Below are 15,390 nucleotides of genomic sequence, written 5' to 3'. Positions count from 1 at the left end.
GGACCTGAGCCGTATAGGGCTTTGTAGGTCAAAACCAGCACTTTGAATTGTGACCGGAAACAAATTGGCAGCCAGTGGAGCTGTTGTAACAGGGGAGTTGTATGGTCCCTGTAACCAGCCCCGGTTAGTACTCTGGCTGCAGCTCTTTGTACCAATTTAAGTTTCCGAACAGTCTTCAAAGGCAGCCCCACGTAGAGCGCGTTACAGTAGTCTAAGCGAGATGTAACCAAGGCGTGCATCACCCTGGTCAGATCAGGCAGCTCCAGGAACGGGCGCAGCTGGCGCACCAGTTTTAATTGGGCAAATGCGCTCCTGGATCTGGGCCTCCAAATTCAAAGCTGAAGAGGGTGGCATGAGAATGGGCCTTCCCAGTGGTGGCTCCTTGTTTGTGGAATGCCCTCTTCAATCCTGACAAGACCGAGATGCTGTTGGTGGATGGTTTCTCTGATCGGATGGTGGATATATATCCTGTTCTGGATGGGGTTACACTCCCCCTAAAGGAGCAGGTTCGTAGTTTGGGAGTCGTTTTAGACTCTTCCCTCTCACTTGAGGCTCATGTAGCCTCGGTGGCACGGAATGCGTTCTACCAACTTCTGTTGGTAGCCCAACTACGTCCCTATTTGAGTAAGGAGGACCTCACATCAGTGGTACATGCTCTGGTAACCTCGCGTTTGGACTACTGCAACGCGCTCTACGTAGGGCTACCTTTGAAGACAGTTCGGAAGCTTCAGCTAGTGCAAAATGCGGCGGCCAGATTGCTAACAAGGACCAAGCGGTCCGAGCATATAACACCTGTTCTGGCTCACCTGCACTGGCTTCCAATATGCTTCCGGGCCAGATTCAAAGTGTTGGTATTAACCTATAAAGCCTTATACGGCGCGGGACCACGATACCTGTTGGATCGCCTCTCCCGATATGAACCCGCCCGTACACTATGGTCTACTACGAAGGCCCTCCTCCGGGTTCCGACTCATAGGGAGGCCCGGGGGGTGGCGACAAGATCTAGGGCCTTCTCAGTGGTGGCCCCCGAACTGTGGAAGAGTCTCCCCGAGGAGGTGCGCTTGATGCCGACATTATTATCTTTCCGGCGCCAAGTTAAAACCTTCCTCTTCTCCGAGGCATTTTAATTTAATTTAATTTAATTTTAATTTTAAATGTGTTGTAATCTGATTTTAGATTTTGTACTTTTTATATGCTCTGTTGTATTACTGTGTAATTTTGTTGTATTTTTTGTTGTTCACCGCCCAGAGAGCTATTGCTAGTCGGGCGGTATATAAGTTTAATAAATAATAATAATTCAAGGAGGCACACCTGGCACCATCACTATGTGTTTTAGGCACCAGGCAGAAACATACTTATTTACCCAAGCCTTTGGACCTTAATTTTCTGCTGAGGTGGGGTTGAGTTGCTCTTTTATACATGTTTTTAACGTATGTTATTTGTAAGTTGCTTTGAGTTCACCTATCTGGGGAAAAAGACTAAAAAATATAACAACAACAATTAATCCAACAATTGAACTGGTTCAATCAGTGCAGGGTTTAAAAATAGATAAATAAGGATTCAGCACAAATACCTCACAATGCTGGTGCCCAAGCAGTGGGAGATGGCTATTTTCATGCATCTCTCAGATATGCCATGTTTGTTTCCAAGATTCAGTTCTAAAGGTCTGAGGAGATTGTCTTGCCTTCTTTTAATGTTGGGGCAATCTTCCCACCCATATTAAAAGAGAGAGAGAGGGAAATGTGTCAGTGGCAAAGAATGTTTGAATGTCTGAATCAGAAATGTCTGTCTGAATTATCCGCATCCAACGCATCCACAGGGACTTTCTAAAGCTACTTTTCCTTCTTAGTGTACTTGCACTGTTGAATGTTTTTGTAGTTTTATATATTGTTTTCACTTGTTGGGGCTAAGCTTTTCTTCCATGTTTCAGACTTGGTCTGGGACCTGTGTGGAAATTTCTCCCCTTGGTGGTGCTCTTGCTGGAAGTCTTACTTAGGAGAGGCATTTCCCAAAAATGTACTTTCCAATTACATACTTTCTGATATTGCATTGGATACCAAGGCACCAACCAGAGCTGTCATCTTCAAACTGTTGCATTGCCAGCTGCAAACATGCCAACCTAAAAATCATCCCGTTTTTGAGAATAATTGATAAGAGATAGAATTCATGTGTGGTTGATTACCATAAAGATTATCATTATAAAATAAGTATAAACTTATTTTATAAACTTTATATAAATATAAAACAAAACCTTGGAATTGTTGTTGACCACAAGTTGAATATAAGCCAACAGTGTGATGTGGCTGCAAAAAAGGCAAATGCTATATTAGGCTGCATTAACAGAAGTATAGTTTCCAAATTGCGTGAAGTATTAGTTCCCCTCTATTCAGCACTGGTTAGGCCCCATCTTGAAGTCTGCGTCCAGTTCTGGTCTCTGCACTTCAAGAAGGATATAGACAAACTGGAACAGTTTCAAAGGAGGGCAACAAGGATGATCAGGGGACTGGGAACAAAGCCCTATGAGGAGAGACTGAAAGAACTGGGCATGTTTAGCCTGGAGAAGAGAAGACTGAGGGGAGATATGATAGCACTCTTCAAGTACATGAAAGGTTGTCACACAGAGGAGGGCCAGGATCTGTTCTCAATCATCCCAGAGTGCAGGACACGGAATAATGGGCTCAAGTTACAAGAAGTCAGATTTCAACTGGACATCAGGAAAACCTAACTGTTAGAGCCATAGGACAATGGAACCAATTACCTAGAGAGGTAGTGGACTCTCCGACACTGGAGGCATTCAAGAGGCATCTGGACAGCCATCTGTCGGGAATGCTTTGATTTGGATTCCTGCATTTAGTAGGGATTGGACTTGATGGCCTTATAGGCCCCTTCCTACTCTACTATTCTATGATTCTAAGTACTGTGAATGTCCTCAAATGTAAGCTGGTAATAAATTGTGTGTGCTTTTTGTATTATAGATACATTGGAATCCTGTAATCCTAGACATCATACTACAATTTCACCTGCAGATCTCCATGGAATGTGGTACCCTACTGTCAGAAGGACTCTTGTGTGTCTCTCCAAACTTTACAGATGTATTGATGTATGCATAAGATTTTGTCTTACCATTAATATTAAATCTGCATTTTAAGTTTCAAGAACATAAAAAAGTGTGCTTACAGTTGCACGCACACGCACACCCAAAAAATCACAACCCTGTTTTGTTAAATAGACTGTTGTGTAAGATTTTCAAAGGCTTGTGCAAAATGCAGCGACCAGATTGGTAACAGGGACCAGACTGTTCGAACATATAAAACCAATTCTGGCCCGCTTGCATTGGCTGCCTGTATGTTTCCGAGCTGAATTCAAGCTGCTGGTTTTAACCTATAAAGCCTTACACAGCTTAGGACCACAATACCTGATGGAGCACCTCTCCTGACACGAACCCACCTGTGCAGTACGCTCAATATTCAAGGCCCTCCTCTGAGTGCCTACTCCGCGGGAAGGTGGGAGTCTGGGAACAAGGGAGAGGGCCTTCTCACTGGTGGCCCCCAAATTATGGAATGATTCTATTGACGAGGTGCGCCTGGCGCCAACACTGTTATCTTTTTGGTGCCTTTCCTCTTCTCCCGGGCATTTTAGCATGTGTTTTTAAATTGCTTTTTAAAAAATGTGTTTTTAAATTTGTATATTTGTTTTTAATGTTTTTAATTGTTGTAAACCGCCCAGAGAGCTTTGGCTATGGGGTGGTATTCAAATGCAATAAATAAAATAAAATAATAATAAAGGTAACATTCTCTGATATAAGAAATAAGGCACAAAATCAACTCCTGGATATATTAAGATCTTTCAACAGATAGCTATACAAATGTAAGATTAAGTTTATCATTTGGTAGTGCAGAATTACATGTTGCCTCATTTCTGGAACATGGGCCATCACATGCACTCTCCAGACCTCCAGCCTTACTTGCATTAGTTTGGCACTTGAATTAAAGCCAAGACTGTATGTATGTATGTATTTATTACATTTATATACTGCCCCATAGCCAAAGCTCTCTGGGCGGTTTACAAATGTATATATTTTGCATTTTAAAAATAACTGAAATTCTCCGCTAAGAAAGTTTAATTCTTTAACCAGTATGAATTATGACTGTTAAGCAAAAATTGGATATTTTAAAATTTTTGCACAATTTGTTAGTAATTGAGAAGGGGTGTGGAGGGATGCAAGGCAATGAAACTCCATCATTGCTGAAGTATCCAGCATTGCTCCTGGCTTCTGATATTTCAGCAGGTATTACCTACACACTTTCAAGCATATCCTCATAACACTAAGGGCTAGAATCTTATTGGGATTTTAAAAATAAAAATGAAAGCTGAGATTCTTAGGAAGCTGAATTATCTGGCCATTTCCATATTCTAAGAGTTTGTATGCTTCAGCACAGTTATAACATACATATAAAACTGGTTAATACTAATCAGTTTCCCTCTTAACGAGGTTTGCTAACTAGCTTCACAATCTCGTTTCAAATCCTGATTCAGAGGGATTTATAGTGAGCCTTATCCCTGGTTAATACCAGCAGTGATTTTTGCAGTTAATTGGCATGAGAGGAGTTTGTGCTTCAGAAAAGAAGGGCTGAGATGTAGGGAATGCATGATCTCACTCCTGTTGGTTTTGATTGTGGTTCTGAGTGTTATATATGGGATGCCACAGTATCTTTAAACTAGTCTGTACAGCTTTCTTTAAGACATATTAGATAATGTTTACTTTTCCAGTACTATTTTACCTGAAATGTACAATTATGTGAGGTTCCAATAAAAACAGTCTAGTCTGGGATTCTGAATGTTCTTTGTCAGCAAAATCCTAACTATAGGAAGTCAGCATAATTTATGATGGCCTAAATTAAGCTGGAGTAAGTTCCCCTTATTCCATTCTACTGATGGCTGAGCTGGTCCTGGAACCTGGCAGAGGGAAACCAAGCCTTTAAAATAGAGTTTGATCATGATCCCCTCTGTGATTCAGACTAGGAGTACAAACCATTTGAGAAAAAGGACTCTGTAGGGGATGCTCAGTCAATGGAGCAGAACCCTCTTGATAAGACACCCCCCGCTGCCTCCAGGTGTGCCTGGATCTACTTGGTGAGGCAGGAGTCCTAGAGGCTGCCTCTCCCTTGCCTGCTGAGGAGAGGGCGGCCTTGGAGACTCTTTCCCTTCTAGAGGAGGTAGGTTTGGCAATATCTCCAAGGGAGAGGTGGTGCATCAAGAGAAAATAGGAGACTTGTCTCCCTAGCTGGAGCACCCACCGTCATGCCAGAAATTCCCGCAGGGAAAAGGATTCTTGCAAGTAGCTAGCTGTTATCTGCCTCTGCTTAAAATCTTGGCAGGGGAACTCATTGGAACAATTTCACAGAAAGTCTTGAAATCCTTCTTACTGATCTTGGACAGCTGAACCTTGGCCATGATTCTGAAATGGACTTGTTGGTGCTACCCCTTTGTCTGGACTATATTCTGCTCTTTCCACAACACTGAGCTGGTACTATTAGTTTGCAGTAATAAATGTTCACTTCTTTACTTAAAAGAAAGTTCACCTGTTGTTGTTTTGGAGTTGGAGCCAGGACACCACTCTTTTTTGCTAGTTAACTTCTGCTGGGTTGCTAGGTCATGTGACCAAGCTGAAAGAAATTGTAGGAGTAAGTCTCCCCTGCCCTGCCCCCAGAATACTCCTTTTTGGGGGACTTGCCCCAGCTGAGCCTTAGGTAAGCCAGGATGGAGGACTTACTCTGGTGTATCTCCGGCTGAGCTGGAATGGAGGATAACAGCTAGAGATCCACCTATTTCAACCCCCTACCAATACCTCTGGATCTTGGGTTTGGATTGCTCCCTTAAAGTGGGTGCAGTGCATAGACGATGGCTGGCTCTCCCAGGTCACCCAAGTTTACTATATCTCTGATCACAAACAAGGTCAAAATGCATTTTGTGAGAATAAATATTCAGCAGGGCTCCATGCCTCTTTCTACTGCTGTATCCATGTAATGAATTTTGAAGTTCTTAATACCTTTTCAATTCACTGTTTATCTTGTATTACATAAGTTGTGGCTGATGCACATATCTGTCATTTCTCTTCCAAATTTATTATATGAGAAATTGAGGAAAATACAAATCAAACATGAGTTGATCATGCTTAAATTTGCAAATTGAGGGACCCAGTTGTATTCTGTGTTTCTCCTCTAAAGAACTGAAGAAGAACTGGAAGGAATAAGGGCTAACCTTTATGACAATCTGCATTCTCTTTCCAGAGGGCAGTGTTCCAAGGATTGTCACAGGAGGCCTTATCTGCCTGCATACAGTCTTTGCTAGTAGCTGCAGATTCCATTGCTAAAAACAAGGTATGGTAATGTTACTTTGTATTAAAGGGATGCAATTCCTAATGTGTAATCTTTTAATATAACGAAGGTCTTTCTAAACTCTTTCTAGGAGTTCAGAGGACCAAATTTGACACTGTAATGATTAAAAAAAAATCTTTGAAGTTCATGTCCTTCCTTTTTTCCTTAAAAAGTCTGAATTCTGTAAACGTATGGGAGACTCCATGAGCCTACCTGCTATTTCATTCAGCTGGGAAGGAACAGTGATGAGAATTTGCTTTTTAAAAAAGAGGAGAGAGGGAGGTGTGGGAGTTTCTGGTGGGCAGCTATATTTGTGTGATTGAGATTGGCCAAAAGTATACGAAGAATGAGGGAAGTGTGAAAACTGAGGAAAAAGCACATTCCAAAACAAGTTTTCCATCCAGTAGTCTAAATCATCTGAAAAGACTTAAAATGTAAATGAATACTAATTTGCATGTAATAACTCAAAAATAGAACAATCCGATGGCAAAAGAGTCCAGTCTAGTGTGATGCTTTTAATGATGGTAGGAGTGAGCATCTACTTCTGCATGAGTATCTCCCTTCTTGTGAGCAGTGTTGTGTATTAGAAATATTGGTTGCTGCCTCTCCATAACATGTTTGTAAGAGGTGTGCCTATTATTTGATGTGAAGTGGAAGATTTAGGTAGACTAGGATATAAAGCAAATTAAATTATTTTTTAATGTGGATAAACTGATGACCAGTGTTTTCTTTTTCTTTTACATTAATTCTTTGTTACAATTTAGACCCAGGTTGATGGACAACTTTTCTTAATAAAACATCTTTTGATTCTTCGTGAACAAATTGCTCCTTTCCACACTGAATTCACCATTAAGGAAATTTCCCTGGACCTTAAGAAAACTAGAGGTACTGAATTTTGCTGACTGATCAATCAGAGAGGGCTTTCCCCTCTTCTGATATGCCGGCCATAGGGTTGACAGGGCAACTGTATATTGCATAGATCAGTTACTGGATTTCCCAATATTCTTTTCTTTACTTAAAAGTGATCATGACCACCTCCCAAATTGGATTGGGGCAGTGGTACTTGGAAGAGGAGAGTTTAATCCATATCTCTTATCTTTGCCCCATTGCCAAAAGGTGCTATAGCCTTTGGGGGGTGGGTTAATCAGGGAAGTGCAGGGAGAGAGGCTTAAAACCTCCCATTTCTATTGTCTTGTCAGGGTAAAGAAGAGGGGGCGGCTGATTTTACATAAAGAAAAAAATTTGGGGGATCCAGTGGTGGATCTTCCATGCGGCATAGTTTGTACCTCTGTTTATGTTCACCTGCAATTACCTGCATGTTTCCATTCATGCTCTTGCATTGAACTAACCATTGAACTCAGCCATTCTTTTGAGAAATAGATCAGAAAGTTCCTGAAAAACATTAAATATTTCTTCACATCATTTCTGATAATCTTTCTTCTATAAACAACTTTACCAAAATATAGAAGAAATATGATATCTGGATGTCCTGCTTTCTGTTTGGACAATGTTGTTCCATACGAGTATTTTCCTCCAGAGAACACCATGAACAGACAGGGGCCAGTTTCAGGAGCAGGCTGCTGGTGGCTGCTATAGCTCCCTGGTACACTCCTCCTTTGGAGCTGGCACCATTTTGTGCTAATTAAAACCCTTCTAAAGGCAGAGGATTGGGCCTTTGGCTTTAGCAGAGTTGGTGCAGGATTATCAGATGTGATGTCTGTTATGTCCAGAGGCTTTTAGGAATAAGTAAGTTTTAAGAAAATCTAAATAGTATGCTTACTATACTAATAACATATCTCTTCTTTATTAGTGAAGGAGGGTATCCACAGTGGCTTATAATCTTCCACTTGCTCTAGAGACAAGGCTTATGCAAATTAAGCAACCTATGCTCCTTTTTGTGGAGAAAGAGTCTTTCCTTTTCTGAGATGGGGAGTTCTTCTTTAGAGCTCCTCTCAACTTTCAGTCAGATCCACTTTGGACCTTTTTCTCTCTTTATTTCCCCAGCACTTACTTAGTGAATGGGGGGAAAGAGTCTTTCTTCTGTTTTTGCCTAGAGCATATTAGGAAGCTTTGCCAAAGTTCTTTGCATTGTATACTTAGGACAAATGTGTTTATCAGATTAACTTGGGCAAAATATACGAAGAAATATATATTGAGGAGGCATCTATTTCTGGAAGTAGATTTTAAAACAAATAGAAAATGGAGGAGGAAGATGAGAAGGAAGGAAGATGTGAAGCTTCAAAATGTTATTGCCTATGAGTCAGTGAAAGGAGTTTAGAACGGAAAGTTGGACTTACTATGAAGTGTCCTTCTGGTCAGCAGACAGTGGAGCAGACAGGAATGGGTTAACTCCTCCTGGAGGCAGAGTCAGCACTATGGCCATCTGGAAGGAGGAGGAAACCTCCAGTTTGTGACACAGCTGTAAAGACCCGAGGGCTGAGCAGTCGGCCACTCCATCTACCTGAACTTGAACACTGAAACTTGAACAGTGGATAGAATAAGAACAAACATTAACACATCAGCAGACAGTGCCGGGAAGGGACGAAGGAGGCCCCTACTACTCTGTCCAAAGGGTGAGTGACTGGCGGTTGCCTGAGGGTTTCCGGAGAGGGGCCATTCCCACCCCACAGCCTAGATTTTGCTGCAGGGTGGGGCTGTCTGCTCTACTCTCCGCTGACCAGAAGGGCACTTCACAGTAAGTCCAACTTTCTGTTTTCAGTCAGCAGAGAAGTGTAGCAGACAGGAATGGGAAGTATCTGAGCAGTGACACCCCCCTCCCCCACATCCTAGGGTGGGAGCAAACCTAGGCCACCACCCTCTGAAGAACCCTTCTGCTGTGAAAGCAGCTTTGGCAGAAGTGAATTTATCCACCTTGTAGTGCCTGGTGGTGGCTTTGCCAATTTCCTCCATCAGGGCATCCTTGTGGAGTGTCACTGCTCTCCCTTTTGTCTGATAGACCTTAACCACACAATCTCTCATCCAGCAGCTGATGGCGCCCTGTTTAAAGGACACAAACGGCCTTGGACCTCCTGAACAGTTTTGTGTGGTCCAGGTAGATCCAAAGTGCCTGCCTGACATTGAGTGTGTGCCATTTGTTCCTCCTGTAATGGACTGGGTTGGGAGAAAGGTTGGGTAGGGAGATGTCCTGTCCCCTGTGGAAAGGGGAATTGACCTTGGGGAGAGAAAAGAAAAGCTGTCTTGAGGGCGAGGTCCTTGCTTGGTATGGAATGCACTGATTCGAATAGATGTTGTGAGAGAGCTCTGAGGACTAACAAGAGATCCCAGGAGGGAAACCTGTGTTGCACTGGAGGTGACAGCAAGGTTGCCCCTCTGAGAAAGTGTTTGGCTCGAGGGTGAGAGGAAATGGAATGGTCTCCCACCGTTGCCTAGGGCTGCCACCTATCTCTTGAGCGTGTTGGGGGCCAGTTCCTGGTCCAGACCGTCTTGCAGGAAGTCGAGAATGGTGTGGATGTGGCATTCTGCGACAGGTAACTGTTTACATCTATACCACCTTTTGAATGCCTTCCAGGTGAGGTCATAAATTCTCTGGGTGGATTGTTTGTGTCATTTGTGAGATGCCAGAATGGTGGAAACAACCCTCTCAGACAGCCCCTCTTCACTTAGCCACTGCTGCTCAGCCTCCAGGCATGAAGCTGGAGCCATTCTGGGTCTGGATGAAGGATGGGGCCTTATGAGAGGAGATCCAGTCTGGTGGGAAGGTGCCACGGGGGGCTTGAGCTGAGGTCCACTAGGTCGGAGAGCCATGGTCTCCATTGTCAGTGTGGAGCCACCACTATCACCTGGGCCTGGAGAACTAGACAGTAGAGGTAGAGGTGGGAAAGCATAGAGAAGTCCCCAAGGCCAGGGGGCTGACTGGGTGTCTATGTTCCCAGCATGTGGATCCCAGCCTTGTGCCATGAACTGGTCCAGTTGGGCATTCACCAATGAGGCGAACAGGTCCATGCATGGAAGCCCCCACTTCCGAGTGATCTCTAGGAACATGTCCCGTTGAAGGGCCCACTCTCCCTGATGGACTTGTTCTTGGCTGAGCCAATCAGCTTGCGTGTTCAGGATACCCTGGACATGTATGGCCGATATGGATACCAGGTGCCTTTCTGCCCACTGGAACAGCAGGTTGGTCTCCTCCTGAAGGGGGCCTGATTTTGTGCCCCCTTGTTTGCAGACATGTGATTTGGCCGTGATGTTGTCGGTGCGTACTAGCACATGTGTCTGATAAATAAGAGGTAGGAACTCCTGGAGTGCTAGTTGGTGAGATTCGGCGTGCTTTTTTCCTGCAGGAGTCACATGTGCATCCTCCCCTCCCCCCTCCCCTGGCTGAGTAGAAGGGAGTTGAGAAAACAAAACTATTTCAGGTGGGGAGTCTAGCATGGCGCCCGCCACTGAGGCAAGGGTGGCTAGGGGATTGCTCGACTGAGAAGTAGATTCCCCCTCACTCTGGGACCTGTCTTCCTCGGCCGAGGCATGAGATGAGCTGTCTCTCCCTTCAGATGTAGCTAAAATCCCAGCTGAAAGAGGGGACAGGCTGGAGTTGGAGCGGGAGATAAGAAAAGCTTAGCAGCTTTACCTGAAAACAAGGCGGCAAGGAGGCAAACTGCTTGTCACCAAGGCCTGTTGCCTGGCCTGTTGCCCATGAGGGGTTTCTGATGTAAACAAAAAGCCTTGGATAGTGAGGGACCAATCCCTGCTCCTCCCAGGCTATGCAGTGGCAACGCTCTCTCTTTAAGACTGCAGAAGAGCGTTCCAATAAAGGGCAGCAGGGGAGGCATGAGACAAATCCCGGCCTCCACTGTGCCCAGCACCTCTTCAGAAAACATTCCCTCTCTTTCTCCTCAAAGCTACCTATTCACTAGGGGTGAGAGGTAAAAGAAGAGAGAGGCAGAAGTCTGTGTGCTGCAACTGCAGCTGATGAAGATGAACTCTCTGAGAAGAGCAGAGAAAAATAACGATACTGTTCCCAAATCCCTTTTGGGAACCCAGGAGGAATAGGTTGACCTACTCGCTAAAGGCAGAGTCCAGAACCGGAGAACAGGGGAAGGTTTCCTCCCCCATCTGGCTGGCCACCAACTAAACTTTTTTTATAGTGCACTGCTAACTCTGCCTCCAGGAGGAGTTAACCCATTCCTGTCTGCTCTACTCTTCCGCTGACCGAGAAATATATCTGTTCAGTCTCAGTAGTTTGAACCTATAATCATGTTTGTCACATAATATGCTAATACTTTGCTTTGAACCAATTTGCTCTTATTACTAACAATTCTACCCATTGCAGCTGAACATGGATGAGCCCTCTGCCTTGTTAAGTAGTTTCTTGTTAGCAGGTTAAAGGGTAAATATGTCCTGGTGGTGTCCTATTCTGGTTGATATATAATTTTAATCTGAATATTTATTAGAGGAATAAAACTTTTATAGCAGCCAGTTAGTCATTGAAGGTGGTAAGTAACTGAAATGCAAGTATATGCATACCTTTCTTTAAAAAAAGTTTAAAATTCCATGGGTGTGTTGTAAAGGTACAATTATAGTAAGACACCGCAACTTTCAGTAACGCTGTGAAGAGTTACCTTGGCAATTATGTAAGATGTTAAGCTTTTAAAGTCTTGCAACAGACTTTCCCCTGATTTTCTTTTTCATTGTGAGGAAACTTAACCCCTGTCAAATGGACCAGTTTATTTTACATGTGAAAATGCTAATTAATGAGCAATTCTGTATATGTGAGCAACAGTCTGTAGAGAATGTAGGATGCTAGACATGATCCAAAGTTATGTGGGTAATGTTCCACTCACATATGGGGACTTTTCAGCTCTTCTTCCAACAACCACTGTCTGAAAACCTGGAGCCCTCCAGACTGGCATTGTGAGACATTAGGCATAGGGAACTGCCACCAGTAGGAAATCTCTCTCCTTTCTCTTGTGTGCATAAATAAACATTTTCTGCTTGTTTCCACACTTGCTCAGAACACGTGTCTCTACACGTCTGCACCTATTTCCAGGTTTGAGAACAATGGATTATTGAGGGATTTAGTCTGGTGCTAGAGGAACCTGTTTCCTTTACAGCCCAGGCTCTTTCCTGGCTGTTCAGAAGCAGGATGCTGTCAGTCCAAGAGAGCTAGCCTAGAAACTAGCACTTCTCCAGTGGGCACTAGAGCACTACCAAGTGGGCTGGAATCACCTCCACTTGCTTGAGGCAGGAAAAATGCCATCATTCCACAGGAAGCACCTAATCCCCTTTCTTAGAGCATTTGTTTGTTTTTCCTTCCTCATTTGAGCAGCTGATATATTGCTACCACCCTTCTGGCCAGTCGTTGTTAAAGTCGTGTTCTTTATTTCTGTCTTCTCTGAATAATTGTTATAACTTACATTATTTATTTATTATTTAATTTATATCCTGCCCTTCCTAGCGGAAGCCCAGGGAAGCATTAGCACATTGCGGCATTAGCATGTGTCGGTGTCTAGTGTCCCATTCTAGGGGTGTGTGCATGTTTTCAGTGCTTTCAGTCTTCTTTAACCCCCCCCAATTTGGATAAATTGTGATTGAGTGAAAGTGAGTAGCCTGTTTTTTTACATTGAATCAATTGTACAAAGGTAATTGATTATTTTTAGCCAGAATTAATTACTAAATTGATTAAATTACTACGTTGAGTAGACCCTGTACAATTAATACAGCACACACACCCAGCACCAGTTAAAATTAATGTTTACTGGTGCTTTTGTTGATTGTGTTGATACTTTACCTGTCTTGTCGTTGAATTATTACTATTTTTTTTTGTATTATGTTTGCATTATTATTGTCAACTGCCCTGAGCACCATTTGGTGGGAAGGAGAATACAAATTTTATTAATAAATGTAAATAAATAAATAAATAATAATAGGGATTTGATTAGGAAGGAAGCTGATTAACAGAAAGAGCCCCTGTACCCAGTCCTCATTCACATTCCTCTCCATTAGAGAATGAGAGCAAATGTCTATTTTACTGAAAATCATGCCAAAAACCTTAGAAAAGGGGACCTCCAACATCCATGGAAATGCAGTATTTTCCATAGGAGGACTGCCATCAAACGGGTTATAGCTCCACCTATCGTCCGAAGGCAAGAATGTTTTTGAAGTCAAGACTAGGGGCGTCAGGCCCCTCCCACTCTCCAGTTCATTCTTGCCTTCGTCAATGCAAGTTGGATATATAGCTTAGCTTCTAGATAAGTTTTTGTGTATTTGTGTGACAGGGTGTGGAGGTTTTGTGTGTGTATTCCATGTTATTTCCTTCCCTCTGTCTTTTACTTTAGAGTCTGTGGGACTGACTGTACTTTGTTTGTCTTTGTACTTAAGGGGGATCCCCTTTTTGTCTATTTTTTTCCCTTAGTCCCTAGCTATTTACTGGGAGACTGCGGCTGCGGTTCTCCCTTCCTAAGGCGGCGGATGCAGCCTTGTTACGGGAGCTTGCAGCTGCAGCTCCCTGCCTAGCCGAACGGCGATTCTGGGAGACCGCAGCTGTGGTTCTCGCTTCCTCAGCCGCGGACGCAGACTTAATCCAGGAGCTTGCGGCTGCAGCTCTCTGCCTTGCGCCGCCGCTCTTTTTTCAACTCGCCGCCTATTTTCGCGGCAGCTCCCTTAGTTTTTTCTCCAGAGCCTGCGGCTATGGCTCTTTCTACTTTCAGTGTCCCTTTCTGGTTGGGCTGCCCCGCCTCCCCCAGCTCGTTCTGCGGCATTTTAAATCTCGCCGCGACTGCCTTCGGAGCCTGCGGCTGCAGCTCCTTATTCCCCTCGCTTGCTGAGTCTGTCCTGCGGCTGTAGAGATCTGGCTCGCTCTCTAAGGCGTGATCGCGCTTCTCAGCCCCGCGGCTCCAGAGCGTTTTTTGAGGCCGTTTTTTGAGCTTGCTGGTGCTCCCCTGTGACCGCCATTGCTTCTTCATCGCCCCAAGCCTTTCTGATTGGCCAATTTTCCCGCTCTTTTCACGGGCGCCATTTTGTTCCTCCCCCTTTTTTCCTGCCCTTTCTGTTTGGTCCTTTCCATAGTAAACGATTCTGTTCTAGGCCTTTTCTGTCAGTTTCTGTGTGTATGCTGCAGAGCAGAACCTCTATAATCCTGCTATAAGTTCTTCAACACAAACTGCTGCCTGAATCTGACTATTGAAGCTGTTTCGTGTATCCAGCCTAGTTGGAACTGTATATTCTGCCCCATCCGTGGCCGTGTGCAAAGCCTGTTTGGAACTGTGCATTCTGCCCCATCCGTGGCCGTGTACCAAGGCTGTTTGAAATTGTACATTCTGCGTATACTCAGGGTGTCTGGAACTGTACATTCTGCCCCATCCGTGGCCGTGTACCAAGGCTGTTGATACTGTACATTCTGCCCCATCCGTGGCCGTGTACCAACACTGTTGAAATTGTACATTCTGCCCCATCCGTGGCTGTGTACTTAGCCATCTGAGCCGGTGCATTCTGCCCCATCCGTGGCCGTGTACTGAGCCTGTTCGGGTCTGTACATTCTGCCCCATCCGTGGCCGTGTATAGAACCCCCTAGAAAATATATGATGGCGGAACAGCCAGCGACAACTCAGGCAACCAAGCCGAAACAATCTAAGGCGGCCAAGCACAAGCACACCAAAGCAGTTGCCAAAACTAAACATCTATCCAGCCACAGCACAACCGAGCGGCCACGCTACGTCTCTGTTCTGGTTTCCGAGGGGGCGGGCCAGGAACAGTTAACGAATCTATTTCACTCTCCGACTGCTTCCTCCTCCTCCGAGGAGGACTTTGCTGGGTTTCCTGACCAAACAGCAGCCAGCCACCCTCCTCCCGTATTACCACCTAGGGCTTATTCATCTTCACAGCCTGCTGAGCCGTCCATAACATTGTCTCTACAAGTGCAACCATCTACCTCACCGGGGCTGCAGCTGTCTCATGAGTTCGTATCACAACTACAAGACATGCTGTCGTTCTTCACTCAAACACAGTCACCGTCACAAGTCCCCGCCATTCCTCAGAGCAGTGTGGACCACTATGTACG

The 15,390-nt window shown here is 44.4% G+C and overlaps 1 protein-coding gene across 3 annotated transcripts in view; it reads left to right on the top strand.

Moving 5' to 3' along the window:
• COG3 (component of oligomeric golgi complex 3) overlaps positions 1 to 15,390 on the top strand; it is a 115,779-nt gene that overhangs the window by 72,018 nt on the left and 28,371 nt on the right. For all 3 annotated transcript variants that reach the window (XR_009763878.1, XR_009763877.1, XM_061634728.1), the window contains exons 15-17: positions 2,976 to 3,100; positions 6,291 to 6,380; positions 7,142 to 7,262. Coding sequence is in view for 1 of the 3 variants with exons in the window: in XM_061634728.1 (XP_061490712.1) it covers positions 2,976 to 3,100; positions 6,291 to 6,380; positions 7,142 to 7,262 (336 nt within the window). In the remaining 2 variants the exon portion in view is untranslated. The remainder of the gene's footprint in view (positions 1 to 2,975; positions 3,101 to 6,290; positions 6,381 to 7,141; positions 7,263 to 15,390) is intronic.

Source organism: Rhineura floridana, chromosome 7, assembly GCF_030035675.1.
Source record: "Rhineura floridana isolate rRhiFlo1 chromosome 7, rRhiFlo1.hap2, whole genome shotgun sequence".
NCBI lineage: Eukaryota > Metazoa > Chordata > Lepidosauria > Squamata > Rhineuridae > Rhineura > Rhineura floridana.
This window is presented reverse-complemented; position numbering and strand designations above follow the sequence as displayed.